The sequence below is a fragment of the Epinephelus fuscoguttatus genome, linkage group LG14 (genome assembly GCF_011397635.1).
Source record: "Epinephelus fuscoguttatus linkage group LG14, E.fuscoguttatus.final_Chr_v1".
In the NCBI taxonomy this organism is placed as follows: domain Eukaryota; kingdom Metazoa; phylum Chordata; class Actinopteri; order Perciformes; family Serranidae; genus Epinephelus; species Epinephelus fuscoguttatus.
Window position 1 is genome coordinate 269,925 of NC_064765.1, and position 21,043 is coordinate 290,967.

Sequence of the window (21,043 nt, forward strand, 5' to 3'; positions counted from 1 at the left end):
GTTGCACGGTGTTAACATCACGATATAAAATGTTTCAACACTATAGAAGTCGTGAGGACGTAAAGAATAATTCAATTTCAATTCAATTTTATTTATACAGCCCAATATCACAAATCACAATTTGCCTCACAGGGCTTTACAGCATACGACATCCCTCTGTCCTTATGACCCTCACAGCTGATCAGGAAAAACTCCCCAAAAAACCCTTTAACAGGGAAAAAACGGTAGAAACCTCAGGAAGAGCAACTGAGGAGGGATCCCTCTTCCAGGACGGACAGACGTGCAATAGATGTCGTACAGAACAGATCAACATGATAAATTAACAGTAATCCACATGACACAATGAGACAGAGAGAGAGAGAGAGAGAGAGAGAGAGAGAGAGAGAGAGAGAGAGATGCAGGTAATGACAGTAGCTTACAACAACATTATTGAAAGTAATAATATTATAGTTATAGTTCTGGTTACTGTGGTACAATATGTTGAAAGTATGTATTAATACCTGGCAGTATACATGTGTGACAATAGTCATATGTGTATAATAACAGAAGAAGTATGACTAATGACTAATGATGGCAGCAGCAGCAGCAGGAGGCATCTGGCAGGACCACGGCAGCAGCACAACCACACGTCACGCTGTCCAGGCACCGCTGTGATATGAGTTAATCTGAGAGACAGTGGAGCACAAAGGCTCCGGAGAAGAAGCCGAGTTAGTGACATCCAGAATGGCCGAGTTAGCAAGATGCAGTAATAGGATACGAGAGAGAGAGAGAGAGAGAGAGAGAGAGAGAGAAGGAGAGAAGGGGCCCGGTGTATTATAGGGGGGTCCTCCGGCAGACTAGGCCTAAGTCAGCCTAACTAGGGGCTGGTACAGGACAAGCCTGAGCCAGCCCTAACTATAAGCTTTATCAAAGAGGAAAGTCTTAAGTCTAGTCTTAAATGTGGAGACGGTGTCTGCCTCCCGGACCGTAACAGGAAGATGATTCCACAGGAGAGGAGCCTGATAGCTGAAGGCTCTGGCTCCTGATCTACTTTTGGAGACTTTAGGGACCACGAGTAACCCTGCGTTCTCAGAGCGCAGTGTTCTGGTGGGATAATATGGCACTATGAGCTCTCTAAGATATGACAGAGCTTGACCATTTAGAGCTTTATAAGTTAACAGTAGGATTTTAAATTCAATTCTGGATTTTACAGGGAGCCAGTGCAGAGAAGCTAAAACAGGAGAGATATGATCTTGTTTCTTAGTTCCTGTTAGTACACGTGCTGCTGCATTCTGAATTAGCTGGAGAGTTTTTAAGGACTTACTAGAGCTACCTGATAATAGAGAGTTACAGTAATCCAGCCTTGAGGTAACAAAAGCGTGGACCAATTTTTCTGCATCTTTTCGGGTCAGGATAGGCCTAATTTTCACAATATTACGCAGATGAAAAAATGCAGTCCGTGAGGTTTGTTTTAAATGAGAATTAAAGAATATAGAATATATGAGTTATTTTCCAAGAGGAGACTTTTGACACAAACTTTCATTGACAAAATGTTTCAAACAAACAAACAAACTTCGTCTTTAACGTCAACTTCGTCATTTTCTTTTTCTAGATGTTTTAAATCTTTGCTTTTTTTATATAGTTCATTCCCACCATACTCTTTGCCGTTGCTACAGACAGACAAAAACATAGTGGGTGATAACTTAAAGACAGAGTCATGATTTACAAACTGACAGACACGTATCGACCCACCTTAAGTTTAACAGTTTGTGATCCTGATCACAGAAGATGAGGAAACATAATCAGGTGTCCTGATGCAGACGATGTTTTTAACTCCAGCTGTTAAAACGATGTTTATTCTTCCTTCACAGGTTTCAGATGTTTAATTAAGCATCAAGATGTTGATGTGAGTTTTTCCTTTCCTTTCCTCTAGAGTCTGTTCAGTGTCTCTCAGCCTGTGAGTCACATCACTGTGATTATCAGTATGATTATTACGTCTGCCACAGAGGGTCATGTTTTCCCTCTTGGTAACAAGTTCGATCTACCTCACTATCAATCATGTATGTTAGAAATGTATCACGACAGATTTTAGATTCTTCACTCATTTATCAAGTGCAGCCATTATTACAGTCGGCCTCACAGCAGGAGGGACGTACACAGTCTGAGGCTCATGTAGATCCACCACGTGACATACATCCCATCATCAGTCCACAGTGACCAGTATGAGCCCTAAAAACACAGGTGTGATGATGCTTCCTGTTGAGCTGAGCTGCTGTGACGTTACTGTGCTGGAACGTTGGTTAATTAGAGCTGATCTTAATTATGTCTCCATCATCTGTGTGTGTCACAGACTTTATTAAAGAAGTGAGACACAGCTCAGTCACAGGTGGCAGCAGAGGTGTAACAGCTCACACTATCATGATCATAGACTGTATCAATAATGACAGCCCCCGTGCACGCCACTGTGCACATATCGTCTCGTCACATGATCAAACGTTCAACTCAACACTGGTCAACATCAGCATATATATTACCCAGCATTCATCACTGTGTCTGTACATGACCAATAACACTGATGACAGTAAGACACTATTCATTTAATTTAATCCTTTTCATTTATTTATAGTTTATATAGAATAAACATGTAATGTTGTTACGGATGCTTCTTTTCTTTTTTATTTTTTTAAGGATATTTTCGGGCATTTTGCCTTAAAATGGACAGGGAAGCCAAGTGTGAAATGAGAGCGAGAGAGGGGATGTCATGCAGCAAAGGGCCACAGGCTAGACTCGAACTTGGGCCGCTGCAGCAGCAGCCTTGTACATGGGGTGCCTGCTCTACCCACTAAGCCACCGATGCCCCATTACAGATGCTTCTGACTATAGGCCTCAGTACAACCACACTGCCTGTACTGTCTGTATCAGGAGTACACAGCCTGCAGCTCAGGGGCCACATGAGGCTCTTCAGCCCTTCTCCGTAGTGTTGTGACGTTCACGAACGAACCGATTCTATTGAACGGCTCGTTAACATGAACGATGGGAACCGAGTCGCAGCTGGGAACCGACCTTTTTTTTTTTTTTTTTTTTTTTAATATCACTGTGTGCTCCTCATTTGCTCCTCCTCTGAGCAAAATTCATTGTAGCCTGCTTTGTTTTTTAATGTTTATTTGTAAGTGTTAAGGTCACAGTGTTCAATCAATCAATCAATCAATTTTATTTATAAAGCCCAATATCACAAATCACAATTTGCCTCACAGGGCTTTACAGCATACGACATCCCTCTGTCCTTATGACCCTCACAGCTGATCAGGAAAAACTCCCCAAAAAACCCTTTAACAGGGAAAAAACGGTAGAAACTTCAGGAAGAGCAAGTGAGGAGGGATCCCTCTTCCAGGACGGACAGACGTGCAATAGATGTCGTACAGAACAGATCAGCATGATAAATTAACAGTAATCCACATGACACAATGAGACAGAGAAAGAGAGAGAGAGAGAGAGAGAGAGATGCAGGTAATGACAGTATCTTACAACAACATTATTGAAAGTAATAATATTATAGTTATAGTTCTGGCTACTGTGGTACAATATGTTGAAAGTATGTATTAATACCTGGCAGTATACATGTGTGACAATAATCATATGTGTATAATAACAGTAGAAGTATGACTAATGACTAATGATGGCAGCAGCAGCAGCAGGAGGCATCTGGCAGGACCACGGCAGCAGCACAACCACACACGTCACGCTGTCCAGGCACCGCTGTGATATGAGTTAATCTGAGAGACAGTGGAGCACAAAGGCTCCGGAGAAGAAGCCGAGTTAGTGACATCCAGAATGGCCGAGTTAGCAAGATGCAGTAATAGGATACGAGAGAGAGAGAGAGAGAGAGAGAGAGAGACAGAGAGAGAGAGAGAGAGACAGAGAGAGAGAGAGAGAAGGAGAGAAGGTGCCCGGTGTATTATAGGGGGGTCCTCCGGCAGACTAGGCCTAAGTCAGCCTAACTAGGGGCTGGTACAGGGCAAGCCTGAGCCAGCCCTAACTATAAGCTTTATCAAAGAGGAAAGTCTTAAGTCTAGTCTTAAATGTGGAGACGGTGTCTGCCTCCCGGACCGTAACAGGAAGATGATTCCACAGGAGAGGAGCCTGATAGCTGAAGGCTCTGGCTCCTGATCTACTTTTGGAGACTTTAGGGACCACGAGTAACCCTGCGTTCTCAGAGCGCAGTGTTCTGGTGGGATAATAAGGCACTATGAGCTCTCTAAGATATGACAGAGCTTGACCATTTAGAGCTTTATAAGTTAACAGTAGGATTTTAAATTCAATTCTGGATTTTACAGGGAGCCAGTGCAGAGAAGCTAAAACAGGAGAAATATGATCTCGTTTCTTAGTTCCTGTTAGTACACGTGCTGCTGCATTCTGAATTAGCTGGAGAGTTTTTAAGGACTTACTAGAGCTACCTGATAATAGAGAGTTACAGTAATCCAGCCTTGAGGTAACAAATGTTATGGTCCGTTTTTTTGTCGTTTTTTCTGTGAAAATATGTTTCTGATATCTCTCTCCCTCCGTCTGCAGGGGATGTGCCGGGAGGCGGGGCGATCACTGGGAGCAGGGCTTCCAGCACACCTGCAGCTTGTTCTGCCTAATCAGCCAGCTACTTAAGCCACTCTCTCACTGTCTCCTGTGCCGGATTGTTCCCTATGCTGGTGCTCCTCGCTCGAGCTCTCAGTGATCTCCTGCCTGTCGCCACATGTAGTCCTCAGTGTCTTCCTCGTGCTTTGTCGAGCGCTTTCAGTTGTTTCCTTGTTTTTTGAGCGTGTTCCTCGTTACTTCCTTTTGTGAACATTTTGGCAATAAAGCTTTTGTTTGTACTCTGCTACTGGGTCCTGGTTCCTTGACTGGCACGTAACAACAAAAGCGTGGACCAATTTTTCTGCATCTTTTCGGGTCAGGATAGGCCTAATTTTCGCAATATTACGCAGATGAAAAAATGCAGTCCGTGATGTTTGTTTTAAATGAGAATTAAAAGACAAATCTTGATCAAATATTACTCCGAGGTTTCTTACGGTAGTGCTAGAGGCCAGAGCAATGCCATCTAGAGAAACTATGTCATCAGATAAAGAGTCTCTGAGTTGTTTGGGGCCAAGAACAATAACTTCAGTTTTGTCTGAATTTAACATCAGGAAATTGGTGCTCATCCAAGTTTTTATGTCTTTAAGGCAATTATGGAGTTTAGTTAATTGATTGCTTTCTTCTGGCTTCATTGATAAATACAACTGAGTATCATCCGCATAACAATGGAAATTTATAGAGTGATTTCTAATGATGTTACCTAAAGGAAGCATATATAGAGTAAATAGGATTGGTCCGAGCACAGAACCTTGCGGAACTCCAAAACAAACTTTAGTACGTAAGGATGGTTCATTGCGAACGTCAACAAATTGAAAACGATCAGATAAATAAGATTTAAACCAGCTCAGTGCAGAACCTTTTAAGCCAATTAAGTGATCCAGTCTCTGCAGCAGAATTTGATGGTCAATTGTGTCAAACGCCGCACTAAGATCTAATAAAACAAGTACAGAGACGAGTCCTTTGTCTGAAGCAATCAGAAGATCATTTGTAATTTTAACTAGAGCTGTCTCAGTGCTATGATGCACTCTAAATCCTGACTGAAATTCCTCAAATAGATTATTATCATGGAGAAAATCACACAGCTGGTCTGTTGCATGAATAACAAGTCATGGTAGCTTTACACACATACAAACAATTATAAATCCAAAATAGTGATGTCACTGTCAAAGCAGAGTGATATGGCGCAACCTTGTGGAATATTTACAATGAATCCAGATCAGACTTTAAAATCTAGTCCACACATGTCAAATGAGGTTATAATCAATATTTCAGAATAATTCAAACTCAGATATTGGTGGGATATCTAATTTTGTATTATTTTGTTCCAAATCTTACCCCATCATACTTCCCAGTGATTATTTCCAAGATAAAATGAGTTACCACCAGGCTGGCTTCTTAAAACTTAATAAATATAAAAATCAGTCAAATGAGCCAGTTTTTTGAACGGCTCTTTGCAAGGAACGGCTCACCAAGATCCGGCTCCCCTCAAAGAGCCATAAATCCCATCTCTACTTCTCCGTTAAACAACAGTAGCAGAAGAAGAAGAAGAAGGAGGAAGTCTCCGGTCCGGCAGGGGGCTGTGTTGACCTTCCGTTAAACAGGAGTAGAAGAAGAAGAGCAGAAGCTAGCAGCAGCCAGAGGCTTCTAGAAACAACGTGCACCGGGACAGCGACCGGTAAAGCAGCAGCTCGCGGACTCTTACCGTCACAGAGTGAACCGGCGGACCGAACATGGCGAAGTGGGGAGAAGGAGACCCTCGGTGGATCGTGGAGGAGAGAGCTGACGCTACTAACGTCAACAACTGGCACTGGTGAGTTTTAATGAGGCTAACGGTCCTGATGCTAATGCTAACAGCACACCGTGTGTCCGATCAACACAGTGTGAATGTTTCAGCACAGACACGTCGTTAATGTGTATTTATCTTTATTTAAACATGTCTGATGAACAACAACAAAACAACCTCACATCTGATTTTATTATTCGTTTTAATCTGACGTTAAAGATAAACGGCGGAACTCGTCACAGCAGCTCCGTCACAATAAACACACTGATAATCACCACGGTGAGTTTCGTCAGAGATTCATCAAACCGACTTTACGTTAATCTGAAATAAAAAAAAACGCAAAAACAAAAACAACATAAACTGAGAAACGGTAACGGCAGGTCGGTGTGAACACAGCTGACCTCTCTGAGGCCGGACCGACAAACTGTGACGTAGAAAACCATTCAAACCTCGTGAGACTTTAATGTTTAGAATTTATGACATCACAGTTTCATGACGTGTCTCAGATTTTATAATGGAACAGAGCTGGCGTGGTGACGTCACAGTGTGGAGCAGCTGTAGATCTCATTAAACAATGATGTGAACAAACTCAGTGTTTTAACAGACATGAATCATACGTCAAAACGTAGGAACATTATTGTCGTCACAGACATGTTGCCATGGAAACAATCGGACTGACACAGAGAGCCTGAAAGTTAAAGAAACTCGCCATTACAGACCCAATCTCTGACCTGCTGCTACGCTCACACTTCTGACATCACAAACCAAAGAGTGACATCATCACATTCAGCAGAATCTCCTCTCTCTGTTCAAGCTGATGATTGGACTCATGGTTCTGACAAAATATTTTGTACACAGACACACTGTGTAAAGACACAGACACACTGTAAAGATACAGACACACTGTGTAAAGACACAGACACACTGTAAAGACACAGACACACTGTAAAGACACAGACACACTGTGTAAAGATACAGACACACTGTAAAGACACAGACACACTGTGTAAAGATACAGACACACTGTAAAGACACAGACACACTGTAAAGATACAGACACACTGTGTAAAGATACAGACACACTGTAAAGATACAGACACACTGTGTAAAGACACAGACACACTGTAAAGACACAGACACACTGTAAAGATACAGACACACTGTGTAAAGACACAGACACACTGTAAAGACACAGACACACTGTGTAAAGATACAGACACACTGTGTAAAGATACAGACACACTGTAAAGATACAGACACACTGTGTAAAGATACAGACACACTGTAAAGACACAGACACACTGTGAAGACACAGACACACTGTGTAAAGATACAGACACACACTGTGTAAAGATACAGACACACTGTGTAAAGATACAGACACACTGTAAAGACACAGACACACTGTGTAAAGATACAGACACACTGTAAAGACACAGACACACTGTAAAGATACAGACACACTGTGTAAAGACACAGACACACTGTGTAAAGATACAGACACACTGTAAAGACACAGACACACTGTGAAGATACAGACACACTGTAAAGACACAGACACACTGTGAAGACACAGACACACTGTGTAAAGATACAGACACACACTGTGTAAAGATACAGACACACTGTCTAAAGATACAGACACACTGTAAAGACACAGACACACTGTAAAGACACAGACACACTGTAAAGATACAGACACACTGTAAAGACACAGACACACTGTGAAGACACAGACACACTGTGTAAAGATACAGACACACTGTCTAAAGATACAGACACACTGTAAAGACACAGACACACTGTGTAAAGATACAGACACACTGTAAAGACACAGACACACTGTAAAGATACAGACACACTGTGTAAAGACACAGACACACTGTGTAAAGATACAGACACACTATGTAAAGATACAGACACACTGTAAAGACACAGACACACTGTGTAAAGATACAGACACACTGTGTAAAGACACAGACACACTGTAAAGATAGAGACACACTGTGTAAAGACACAGACACACTGTGTAAAGATACAGACACACTGTGTAAAGACACAGACACACTGTGAAGACACAGACACACTGTAAAAACACAGACACACTGTGTAAAGATACAGACACACTGTAAAGACACAGACACACTGTGTAAAGATACAGACACACTGTAAAAACACAGACACACTGTGTAAAGATACAGACACACTGTAAAGATACAGACACACTGTGTAAAGACACAGACACACTGTGTAAAGATACAGACACACTGTGTAAAGACACAGACACACTGTAAAGATACAGACACACTGTGTAAAGATACAGACACACTGTGTAAAGACACAGACACACTGTAAAGATACAGACACACTGTGTAAAGACACAGACACACTGTGTAAAAATACAGACACACCGCGTAAAGATAGAGACACACTGTGTAAAGATACAGACACACTGTGTAAAGACACAGACACACTGTGTTAAAGACACAGACACGGGAGATCCAGGTGTGTTTACCTGTCTTTGGTCATCTGGACTTTCAGGACTGAACGAGATGCAACAAACTGGTCATCGGACAAATTAAAATCTCTGTTGCTGGGTTTGAGTGTGGAGAATGACCAGGGGAGGTGTGAGGTGACGGAGGTCAGCAAGCTGGATGGAGAGGCCTCCATCAACAACCGCAAAGGGAAACTGATCTTCTTCTACGAGTGGAACCTGAAAGCTACCTGGACAGGTGAGGGGGGCGTGGCTTAACATGTGACAGTGCTCTGCTCTCAGACAGAGGACAGTCAAACAGAGGAAAGTCAGACAGAGGACAGTCAAACAGAGGACAGTCAGACGAAGGACAGTCAAACAGAGGAAAGTCAGACGGAGGACAGTCAAACAGAGGACAGGTGTCCTTTGTCTCTTTGATCAGAGTCTGTGTCCCGTCTGTCTCACAGGAGAGTCCAAGTCAGGAGTGAAATACAAAGGAAGCATCGAGGTTCCAAACCTGTCTGACGAGAACGACATGGAGGATCTAGATGTGAGTTCAGTGAAAAATCTGCTGTGAGTGTGAGTGTGTGGAGGAGGAGGAGGAGCTAACGAAGCCTGTCGTGTACTCTTTGTCCAGATCTCTGTGTCCCTGAATAAAGACGAACCTGAGACGCCTCTGACCGACCTGATGAAGACAAAAGGAGCAGAGAAGGTCCGTGAGGCTCTGGGCAGCTACGTGGGCTTCTTAAAGACAGGTGAGTGACACATACGCCATCTTAAAGGAACAGTCCGTCAGACTCAGTCAGACAGAAGAGTCAGGATCAGTTGCCTGTCTGTCAGTGGTCGTCACATCTCTGTAGGTGACATCATCAGAGGACATCATACCTCAGTCCTGCAGGATTTATAGGGACCTTAAATGTCTGATGTCATGTTAACTGTTCTCAAACTCTGTGACACATGTCAGCTGTTCTCAAACACTGACACGTCAGCTGTTCTCAAACTCTGTGACACATGTCAGCTGTTTTCAAACACTGACACGTCAGCTGTTCTCAAACGCTGTGACACATGTCAGCTGTTCTCAAACACTGACGCATGTCAGCTGTTCTCAAACACTGTGACACACGTCAGCTGTTCTCAAACTCTGTGACACATGTCAGCTGTTTTCAAACACTGACATGTCAGCTGTTCTCAAACTCTGTGACACATGTCAGCTGTTTTCAAACACTGACGCATGTCAGCTGTTCTCAAACACTGTGACACATGTCAGCTGTTCTCAAACACTGACACGTCAGCTGTTCTCAAACTCTGTGACACATGTCAGCTGTTTTCAAACACTGACACATGTCAGCTGTTCTCAAACTCTGTGACACATGTCAGCTGTTCTCAAACACTGACGCATGTCAGCTGTTCTCAAACACTGATGCATGTCAGCTGTTCTCAAACTCTGTGACACATGTCAGCTGTTCTCAAACACTGACGCATGTCAGCTGTTCTCAAACTCTGTGACACATGTCAGCTGTTTTCAAACACTGACACATGTCAGCTGTTCTCAAACTCTGTGACACATGTCAGCTGTTCTCAAACACTGACGCATGTCAGCTGTTCTCAAACACTGATGCATGTCAGCTGTTCTCAAACTCTGTGACACATGTCAGCTGTTCTCAAACACTGACACATGTCAGCTGTTCTCAAACTCTGTGACACATGTCAGCTGTTCTCAAACACTGACGCATGTCAGCTGTTCTCAAACACTGATGCATGTCAGCTGTTCTCAAACACTGTGACACATGTCAGCTGTTCTCAAACACTGACACATGTCAGCTGTTCTCAAACACTGACACATGTCAGCTGTTCTCAAACACTGTGACACATGTCAGCTGTTCTCAAACATTTACACATGTCAGCTGTTCTCAAACACTGACACATGTCAGCTGTTCTCAAACACTGTGACACATGTCAGCTGTTCTCAAACACTGTGACACATGTCAGCTGTTCTCAAACACTGACACATGTCAGCTGTTCTCAAACATTGACACATGTCAGCTGTTTTCAAACGCTGTGACACATGTCAGCTGTTCTCAAACGCTGTGACACATGTCAGCTGTTCTCAAACGCTGTGACACATGTCAGCTGTTTTCAAACGCTGTGACACATGTCAGCTGTTTTCAAACACTGACACGTCAGCTGTTTTCAAACACTGACACGTCAGCTGTTCTCAAACTCTGTGACACATGTCAGCTGTTCTCAAACACTGAGACACATGTCAGCTGTTCTCAAACTCTGTGACACATGTCAGCTGTTCTCAAACACTGACACATGTCAGCTGTTCTCAAACACTGACACATGTCAGCTGTTCTCAAACTCTGGGACACATGTCAGCTGTTCTCAAACTCTGGGACACATGTCAGCTGTTCTCAAACACTGTGACACATGTCAGCTGTTCTCAAACACTGTGACACATGTCAGCTGTTCTCAAACACTGAGACATGTCAGCTGTTCTCAAACTCTGTGACACATGTCAGCTGTTCTCAAACACTGACACATGTCAGCTGTTCTCAAACACTGTGACACATGTCAGCTGTTCTCAAACACTGAGACATGTCAGCTGTTCTCAAACTCTGTGACACATGTCAGCTGTTCTCAAACACTGACACATGTCAGCTGTTCTCAAACTCTGTGACACATGTCAGCTGTTCTCAAACTCTGTGACACATGTTAGCTGTTCTCAAACACTGACACATGTCAGCTGTTCTCAAACACTGACACATGTCAGCTGTTCTCAAACACTGACACATGTCAGCTGTTCTCAAACACTGTGGCATGTGTGTTTCAGTTATTTACAGAGACAGTTGTGACGTTGTCTCAGACTCAGAGCTCAGAATCACCAGTGTTCACTGTTTCCCACAGAATTACAATCTGTGTGTGAACCAAAGCTGAAGGAGCATCTCTGTGAGCTGCTCTCCTCCTCCTCTTCCTCCTCCCCCTCGTCCATCATAGAATCACACAACAGTGTAGTGTGACATGTAACATACGTGTCAGCAGCTCTTAAACAATGTCACAGAAGAAGACAAGGAGGAGGTGCAGGATGGTCAGGGATCGGCTGTGTTAGTGTGCACTGTTGTGATTGGAGGCCCCTGTGGGGACTGAGGTTGGGAGGTGTCGGTGTCACAGTTGTCTGTGTGAACAGGATTTATTTTGACAGTGATGAGGAGAAACTTCCTCCACAGTTATCTGACAGAGTTTCAGAATAAAAGCATGTAAAGTGAACTTCCTGTGTTAATAAAATGTTGTAAAGTAGAAGTGGTACAGATGACTCCTCCTGCTTTGTTTCCTTGTCCCCTCAGAGAGACATCAGACCTCTGCTGCGTCTGCTCTCTGTCTCTTCTCTGACTTCACTTCCTGTCTGTGTTCTGTGACCGCGGGGCATCAGATTTCATCTCATTGAGACTTCCTGTTTAAATAAAGTTTCTTATTTAATTCCAGAGTTCACACAGGGGATGATCCTGCCGACAGCCAACGGTATGGCCAAACCGCCGACCACGTCACAATCCAAAGCCAAGCTGGATAAAACTCAGGTTCGTCAGACGTCAGCTGTTGTTCCTCAGTAACTGTGACATCAGCAGTGACCTCACCTTCATCTTCATCTCCTCCTGAACAGATCTCCTCCTCAGGCAGCATGGCTGCTCCCATCAACACCGGTGTCAAGATCCCCACCTGTAAATTTAGCATGAGAGAAACCTTCCTCACCTCACCAGCTGAGCTGTACAGAGTCTTCCTCAACCAGGAGGTCAGCTTCATCACCTGAGTGTCACTCTGACCTCACAGACCGCACTCAATCAGAATCAGACACGTCTGACCGTCTGTCACTTTAGATTAAGATTCACCCATTCGTGTTTCCGTCACTCAGCTCAGATGTGATGTGTGGTCATGTGATCAGTATGACAGTGTTTGTGTTTGGTGAACGTGCAGATGGTCCAGGCGTTCACACACGCTCCGGCGTCTGTGGATGGAGAGAGAGGAGGGAAGTTTCGTCTGCTGGACGGAAACGTTTTCGGTGAATTCACAGAGCTGGTGAGTCGAACATTACAAAGATTTGTTTTTGTACAAATAAAGATGGAAAACTTCCTAATGATGGATCTTCTGTCCGTCAGGTCCCTGATGAGAAAATAGTGATGAAGTGGAGGTATAACAACTGGCCCTGTGGTACGTTCTCTGTCTGTCTGTCTGTCTGTGTGGTGACTAAACACTTAACGTCATCGTCAGTTTCATACATGTTTAAGGGTTTCCTGATCCTGTCTGTTCTGAACACCTGTTTCCACCTGTGTCTTTAAGCCCCGCCCCCTGATTAAGAGCCCAGTCTGTTCTGATTGGTCAGTGTTTACAGGTGTTCTTATCTCACCTGAGGCCGTTAAATAAAGGCTGCGACACTCTGACTTTACGACTCCTTTTACAGAGGAGGTGAATTCATGAATGTAAAAACGAGGTCTTGGTTGGCGCCCAGTGGTGTGCAGACTCGTGAGGCTGCAGCAGCCGTGGGTTTGATCCCAGCCTGTGGCCCTGTGCTGCGTGTGATGATGACGCTTCTGTGTAGCGTCAGTCTCTGGAACAGGTGACAAGTGACATGTGACTATGTTTGTTCTCCGCAGAGCATTACGCCACCATCACCATGACGTTGTTGGACAGGAGCAGTGAGACGGAGCTGAAGGTGGAGTGTCGAGGCGTCCCGGAGAACGAGGAGGAGCGGACGAAAGAGGGCTGGAAGAGATACTACTTTGAGGCTATTAAACAGACATTTGGCTTTGGAGCGCGGCTCTTCTGAAGACGGTTTCCTGTTGGCGAGCGTTTTCTTCTTCTCTCTCCACATTTTTAAACTTCAACATGTCCCGTCGTCACCGAGCAGAGACGACGCGGCCGTGTCGTCACCTGTCTGTCTGTGTAAATGTTTTTATTTCATCATATTTAAATCTAGCCCCACCCTTCCGTCAGTCTTTGGTTCAGGCGAGTGAAGAAACGGAGCGTGCCTTTGGGACTCTGGACAGAAAACAAGGAAGAAGAAAATTGTCGTCCTCTTCTGTAAATCAGTAACGACTGTACGAGCTCAGAGAAAAGTTTGGTTCCTTCGACTGAAACAGAAAAAACCGTGTGTGATGAATTTTTTTACTTGTTTAACTCTGTCAGTGTCAGTGTAGTGAAGTTGCATGTTTCATTTCAAACTGACCACTGGATCCTCATCGAGTCGTTAGTCTGACCTTCAGCTCTGACCTTCAGCTGGGACGTTGCCACAGAATGTTTCTCAGTCATCACTTCCTGGTGCAGCGAGCTAGTTAAGGTAGCGATTCAAAAAGACATGTTTGCTCATTTTGGCTTCAAAATGTAAAAACACACAAAGTTTAATTTATTCATCATTTCAGCCCCTCATCATGTACAAAGATTAGTTTCTTGGAATAAAGCGACCCTGTATGCTCTGCACCTGCTCCTTCATCTCAGCACACTTCATTCAGTCTGATTCATAACATCTGGAAAACCTTCAGTTAAAGTGTTTTAAAAATCAGAAACTGTGACATCACTGTTCAGCACGAAGACGCTCTCAATTAGACGACGTCGTCTTCTTCTCACCAACCACAGAACAACGTCCTGTTTTAACTCAAGTTTAAAGAAAATCAAAAGTCTGAAACATTTCACATCATTATCAAAGTTCATTAGACTTTATCAAAGTACTTTTTCTCCAAAGAGAAAATATCTACGTCAAACAAAAATAAAGAGCTTCAACTCAAAATACCTCATTTATATTCATCTAAAGAAACGAAACCAAACTTTACATCAGCAGCTAAATGTGTCAGACATTCTCTAACTAATGTTTCCTATCCCCAAACACAAAAACTAAACTTATTTTTTTTTCTCACAGTTCTCGTGTTAAAGTTTAAATAAAGATAAATGAAGTGACGAGCGGCTGTCCTCTGGCTCCTCCCTCAGAGAGACTCCTGAAAACAGACAAAAAACAGCAGTTAAACACTGAAAACCAGAATCTGAAACAAAGTTTAAATGAAGATTGAAACTCCTGAAACTAACAATTTAACACAAGTCTGGAAATAAAGTCCTGCGTTAAACAGTCACTGAGGTCACAGTCGTACCACACGGTGTTAAAGTCCTCTGACTTTGGTCTAGACTCATAAGTCAGTCTTTAGACACTTTGCTTAACTAAAGACTGATGTCTTTCTTCCTGATTTTGTGTTTAGATGGGCGGATACAATTTCAGAGTTTAAAAAAACTCCCTACGTTGCAGAACCAATAGTAAATCTGCAGAGCGGTCCTTCGGTGGCTCGCTGAACTCTTGTGCTCATAAACATAGTCCCACTAGAAACACGTGTAGCGGTACAAAATGGCTCAGCCGTGCTCGCAGAAAACGCCGTCAAAGTTAGTGGATGTTTGTCGCGTTTGCGGCGACACATTCTCGCCAACTAAAAGAAACAAACATAATCTTTTACAAGGCCATGACTCATCCGTCCGGCCGGACTATAGAGGGAATCGACTTGTTGTTTACAAATACTTCCGGGTAGAAAACCAGCAGAGCTTTTAGCTATATATATAGCCTATATATCACATTTTTCACATCACTGTATCACTGTTTAGACTAATCCGATGTTTGTAAAGTCTATAAACACAATGATTGAACAAACATTACTATTTCTGTGTGCACGTTTAGCTGGGCTAACCGTTAGCTATTAGCCGTTAGCGGTGTCTGTAATAGGTAACAACCCATTAAACGGTCCGTGAAAAAAATATCTTTTCCAGCAGATATCTTAGTTACAACATGATTGAGCTAGCAAAGCAGTTTTGTGTTGCTATGTGTGGTATTTATTCAGTTTTGGGAAATCACGATGTCTAGAAAGCATCAGCTGACAGGGACAGCTAACAGCAGCAGCAAAGCTAACATCAGGACGTCATCTGTTAAAAGCCTCCCGTTGTCGGATACGACATGAAACTACTCCAGTTAGCTCAATCATGTTGTAACTAAGACATCCGCTGGAAAAAATATTTTCTTCACGGATGAGCACACGTTTGATAAAACGGAGTTAAATCTCTCGCCATCCATTTTCAAGCTCTCTGTGTGTTTGTTTCCTTGCGGACGAGAAAAGGAGGAGTGCACATTTCCGAGAAGGCATGTCCTTTTCAAAAATGCAAGAGCCGTTGCTTTGTTGCCGGCCGTTTTCGCCGGTGTGTTAAACACACTTTAGAAAGGAGTGTCCCCAGACTAACTCTGGTCAGGTTAATTAACTCATGGTTCCTCAAGGAGAACGTTCATCTCTCCATCTTTTCTAAACGTTTAGTTTGGTCTGCTTCATCTCAGCTGACACAAAGTCACTGAGGTCACAGTCGTACCACACAGTGTAGACACCCTGTCACAGTCACTGAGGTTTAAAAGCATCATCATAAAGGATTGATTGTCTCAGAGTGATGTCAGTGATATTACTGATTATAATATCTGATGTTGACCAGTTTATTGTTGCAGCTGGTTTTAAATGACTGTATTCAGCTGAGTGTATTTGTCCATTGTTCATTATGTTTTATATAATTAATCTGCAGAGTAACTGAAGGTGTCAGATTAATAAATATTATAATCTCCTCTGAGACAGAGTTCAAGTATTAAGTGTCATAAAAACACTTAAATGTACTCGGTCACTTTGTTTCAGAGGAGAATCAGAAAAACTTAATTTGTTCTCTGCAGAGTGATGAAGGTTACGGCCTCAGGGGGGCGCTGTAGGGTCAGACTGACAGTGACAGCAGCATCATTAAAACTTCCTCTGTGTCTGAGCTGTTCTGCTGACGGTGAGAGGAGGAACAGGAGCTCCTCCTGACGGTGAGAGGAGGAACAGGAGCTCCTCCTGATGTGTTTGTGCCACAGAACAGAACCTGAGTGTGTCAGAATATATAGACCTGCTCTGCAGATGGTGGTGAGACCAGGAACAGGAACTCCTCAGAGAACAGAGCCAGAACCTGAACCTGAGTTCAGCTGCAGATAAAATACGTACTCCGGAGCTGGAGTCGTTGTCCAGTGAGTCAACACTCCGTCGTGGCTTCTTCTCTGCGACTTCAGACGGTTTTTTAAGAGGAACTTCAGGTCGTTTGGTTCTGAAGAAAAAAAAATCAAATATTCATCAGAGCTGAAAAGATTTAAAGAAACAGAGAGTTCATCAACATTGAATCTTAATCGCATATGAATGTTTTTATTTAATTTCATAGACCAAACTGTCCAACTGAGACAATGATCATTGATGAGGACGCAGACGACAAAGATCTTCTCAGTCTGACACTGAACACAACTGATGTCACATCATTTTAATTTACAGCCTTTAAAAATAAAACAATAAAATAATATTAAGTTGTGACTTTAAACAGGTGACCTGACACTAACGAAACATCAGCTCAGCCCCAACACTGTGTGATGTCACCATCAGAAGTCCGTCTCTACCTGTACAGCGGCCACATGCTCAGCCCTCTGGTGTCCTTCTGGGCTGCCGTAGACGTGGCTCGCTCCGCCAGGTCTTTGAGGAAGTCGAACAGCTTCTCTGAGTCGATGCACTGCTTCCTGCAAAGGAAAACATTTCATATGAAAATATGAGTTCTTAAACACATCAGAGTCTGTGTCTGTGCTGCATTCATTGACTGCAGTATTCATGAGTTTCATCAGTCTGATGTAATTTAAACTGTGGAAGGTGTTAAAGAAGTGATTTAGTGTTTGTCAGACACAGTATTTTACCTCACAGTCTGTCTGTGAAGTAAACCACTGTCTGTCTGACTGAGAGGTAAAATACTGTCTGTGTAACAAACATTCACCCTAACTGATGTTTTTATGTGTCTAACATATGTTTAGTTGCACAGCACGACGTTTAGTTTCAGACTGACACCAGCTGACTGTGGATAAATAACTCATCCAACCTGCTTCAACAGAGACTGTCCCTTTAAAAGTGCTGCTTCAGTCACACCTGAGTGCAGGTGAGTTCCGGGCTGACTCACATGTGAGCAACAGACACAACGGCGCTGAACTTGGACTGAGTGATCAGGTAGATTTTAGTCAGCAGAGACTTGAGGAACATTTCCAGAGCTCGAGCTGATGATGGCTGCAGTTCAGGAGTTTATACACAGCAACACAGCAGAGACGACATGGCAGAGACAACACAGCAACGCAGAGACAACACAGCAGAGGACACAGCAGAGGCAACACCGCAGAGACAACACAGCAACATAGCAGAGACAGCACATCAACACAGCAGTTACAACACAGCAGAGGACACAGCAGAGGCAACACAGCAGAAACAACACAGCAGAGGACACAGCAGAGGCAACACAGCAACACAGCAGATACAACACAGCAGAAGACACAGCAGAGGCAACACAGCAACATAGCAGAAACAACACAGCAGAAGACACAGCAGAGGCAACACAGCAACATAGCAGAAACAACACAACACAGCAGAGACAACACAGCAACATAGCAGAAACAACACAACACAGCAGAGACAGCACATCAACACAGCAGATACAACATAGCAGAGGACACAGCAGAGGCAACACAGCAACACAGCAGAAACAACACAACACAGCAGAGACAACACATCAACACAGCAGATACAACACAGCAGAGGACACAGCAGAGGCAACACAGCAACATAGAAACAACACAACACAGCAGAGACAACATATCAACACAGCAGAGGCAACACAGCAGACACAACACAGCAGAGACAACACAAATAAAAATCTAAATCTGACTTGAGCGCTGAGATCTCCTCCACTGTGACGTTCACACACAGTTCGTCCTGCAGCTTCAGAAGGATACAGATAATCACAGGAACTGCCATCGCTATCCTCCCCACCTCTGTGTCCTTCTGCATCATCTTCTTGATCCGACTCTGTAACAAACAAACAAACATGTCAACCCCTTCAGAGATACTTAAACACATCACTGCTGCATTCGGGTGCTCCTCGTAAACCTCTGCAGACCAAACCCACATGGACAGAGTCAACCACAGAGAGGAGAGGAAGGGCTGATGGTTCATTCATTCATTCATTCATTCATTCATTCATTCAGTCACCTGAAGCCTGGTTCAGCGTTAACAAACTCTGAGTTTTCAGTTTCAGCTGATCAGAGTCAGTTCAGTCATGTTCAGTGTTGAATGAACTGTGGTCATCAATGAAGCTCTGATATTACAAATCACCATGGCAACAGGTCAGTAACACACAGAGCCTTCATTTTAAGCCAGAGCACACAGAGATATGAACGTATGAATATGAAGACTGCACACATTTATCTTTAAAAACAAAAAATCAGAGTTGGAGAAGGAAAAGTGTTGAGGAGTTTAAACAAACTTTTATTTACTGTTGTTGTTGTTGTTGTTGTTGTTGATCTGTTCTGTACGACATCTATTGCACGTCTGTCCGTCCTGGAAGAGGGATCCCTCCTCAGTTGCTCTTCCTGAGGTTTCTACCGTTTTTTTCCCTGTTAAAGGGTTTTTTGGGGAGTTTTTCCTGATCAGCTGTGAGGGCATTAGCACTTTAAGCATTTTAACATCAGTTTGGAGCAAAGTTTGGACTAAAGGCATCAATCTGGTGAATTCTGAGAGCCAAGTTATGATGGCAGAATATGTATAGATTTCAACATCTTTGTGCTTTTTATGTGTGAAAAATGTTCTAATTTTACTGATAAACACACTAGTGCTACGGATTAGTGGTTAAACATTTCAGTCATCAAAAGAAAAGTGACTAACATAGGCCTACTGATCTGCCTCTGGAGCGCCAGTGTTTCCCATATGCAACTATGTGACCGCCGCTGCTGATTTTATTTTATTTTTTTCCGTCTTAGCTCTGGACGCGTCATATCCAGGCCTATAGAACAGGTCTATACCTTGTCCTTTTATCAAATAATCTAAATAGCCTTATGTTATTCATCTTCTTTACATGACAGCATGTCATTTCTGTCTCTGCGTGGTCACACATTTACAATTCTCCTCTGCTGTCTATATTGCGCACGGCAGAGTTTTGCCCCGATGCCCACACACACACACACACACACACACACACAGGTAAGCACACGCATTTTCCTCACCCAACCACGTAAATAGCCAAAGAATTCAGGGCTACAGAGTGACGTTCATTTAGCATTTTATATCTTGCCGATTTTTGGAGAAATAAACGCTGTGTTAATATGTTTACCATGTTGTTTGGGGCTTCTTCTATTTTTTTCTCGTATGCTGTAAAGCCCTGTGAGACAAATTGGGATTTGTGATATATATGGCTTTATAAATAAAATTGATTGATTGATTGATTGATGTTCATGTCGTCATAGAAAAGATAAATAAAAGCAGAAGTAAATCACACCGATCAGAGATCAGCAGCAGAGCAGGTTCATACTCGCGACTGTAAATAACCGTGACATGACGTCATACACAGAGCTGCAGGTAAAGTGTTTTAATTTACAGATCAGGTTTTCTCTCTGATGTCATCAGACCAGATCAAACCTGAACACATCTGATCTATAATCTGCTCCATCGTCATCACATTAACACAGACTGATCACTCAGCTTCTGCTGGAAATATCCCGGGAAGTTAACCCGGGCGATCACAGTAAATGAACCCAGGTGTCAGAACATTAACCTGGGTAATCATGGTTGACAGTGGTGATGTGTTTACAACGAAGTGTCAGATTTCCGACAGTCTGTGAAGGCAGCACGAGCTCGTCGTTGACTGAGCGCGGTGTTTTCTTTTGTTCTTTAAACCTTTCCCTTAAACACTGTTAATTCCTTTAAACCGGAAACAGTCGGTACTCACCGGAGGAAACCGAACATTGTACCGTCTCTTGGCTCCCGGCATCTTTCCGCCTTCAGTGTGAACCGAGCCGTCACATTCTGCGTCATGTTTCCACCACACACCGACTCCATTTGTTTACCTTCACCTGAAAACCACCTAAAGACGTCACACCAATAATGACGTCACCACAACGGTCACTTCCTTTCCGAGTTCATAGAATATTTAGAAAATAATTTTATTAAACTCAACAGATCAGAGGAAGTTTGAATATTCATCGGGACTTTTTAATATTTTATATTCACTGATATTTTCTCTGAGTTATTAGAGAATATAAAATATTATAAATATGAGACGTGTGAAGGTTAATATGTGAAAAT

The 21,043-nt window shown here is 43.1% G+C and overlaps 2 protein-coding genes across 3 annotated transcripts; one reads left to right on the forward strand and one right to left on the reverse strand.

Annotated features, from left to right (window-relative positions):
* The first annotated feature begins 6,184 nt into the window (after positions 1–6,184).
* On the forward strand, positions 6,185–14,342 carry ahsa1a (AHA1, activator of heat shock protein ATPase homolog 1a). The gene is made up of 9 exons (XM_049595793.1): positions 6,185–6,415; positions 8,930–9,120; positions 9,329–9,411; positions 9,499–9,616; positions 12,345–12,436; positions 12,520–12,648; positions 12,831–12,932; positions 13,013–13,064; positions 13,508–14,342. The coding sequence occupies exons 1-9, from the start codon at positions 6,336–6,338 to the stop codon at positions 13,678–13,680; spliced, it is 1,020 nt and encodes a 339-aa protein (XP_049451750.1). The 5' UTR covers positions 6,185–6,335; the 3' UTR covers positions 13,681–14,342.
* A 149-nt stretch (positions 14,343–14,491) lies between these two features.
* Positions 14,492–20,811, reverse strand: LOC125900656 (dr1-associated corepressor). 2 transcript variants are annotated; one of them, XM_049595798.1, is made up of 6 exons: positions 20,688–20,811; positions 18,700–18,772; positions 17,877–17,970; positions 17,332–17,448; positions 16,892–16,991; positions 14,492–14,842 (listed from the first exon to the last, which is right to left on the reverse strand). In XM_049595798.1, exons 1-6 carry the CDS (start codon positions 20,727–20,729, stop codon positions 14,831–14,833), a joined length of 438 nt encoding a protein of 145 aa, XP_049451755.1. In that variant the 5' UTR covers positions 20,730–20,811; the 3' UTR covers positions 14,492–14,830. The 2 variants fall into 2 exon arrangements, with proteins under 2 accessions (XP_049451755.1, XP_049451756.1); XM_049595799.1 differs by lacking the exon at positions 17,877–17,970 and having other exon boundaries at positions 18,633–18,772.
* Between the last annotated feature and the right edge of the window lie 232 nt (positions 20,812–21,043).

What these genes read in the sequence shown, in the direction of transcription:
- ahsa1a (XM_049595793.1), top strand. Translation starts at nt 6,336, where the DNA reads ATGGCGAAGTGGGGAGAAGGAGACCCTCGGTGGATCGTGGAGGAGAGA. An exon ending in ACGACATGGAGGATCTAGAT is followed by an intron (nt 9,412 to 9,498) that starts GTGAGTTCAGTG and finishes CTCTTTGTCCAG; the next exon opens with ATCTCTGTGTCCCTGAATAA. An exon ending in GAGTCTTCCTCAACCAGGAG is followed by an intron (nt 12,649 to 12,830) that starts GTCAGCTTCATC and finishes GTGAACGTGCAG; the next exon opens with ATGGTCCAGGCGTTCACACA.
- LOC125900656 (XM_049595798.1), bottom strand. Translation starts at nt 20,729, where the DNA reads ATGCCGGGAGCCAAGAGACGGTACAATGTTCGGTTTCCTCCG. An exon ending in GTTGTGTCTGTTGCTCACAT is followed by an intron (nt 17,449 to 17,876) that starts GTGAGTCAGCCC and finishes TTTCCTTTGCAG; the next exon opens with GAAGCAGTGCATCGACTCAG. An exon ending in AGCATGTGGCCGCTGTACAG is followed by an intron (nt 16,992 to 17,331) that starts GTAGAGACGGAC and finishes TTTTTTCTTCAG; the next exon opens with AACCAAACGACCTGAAGTTC.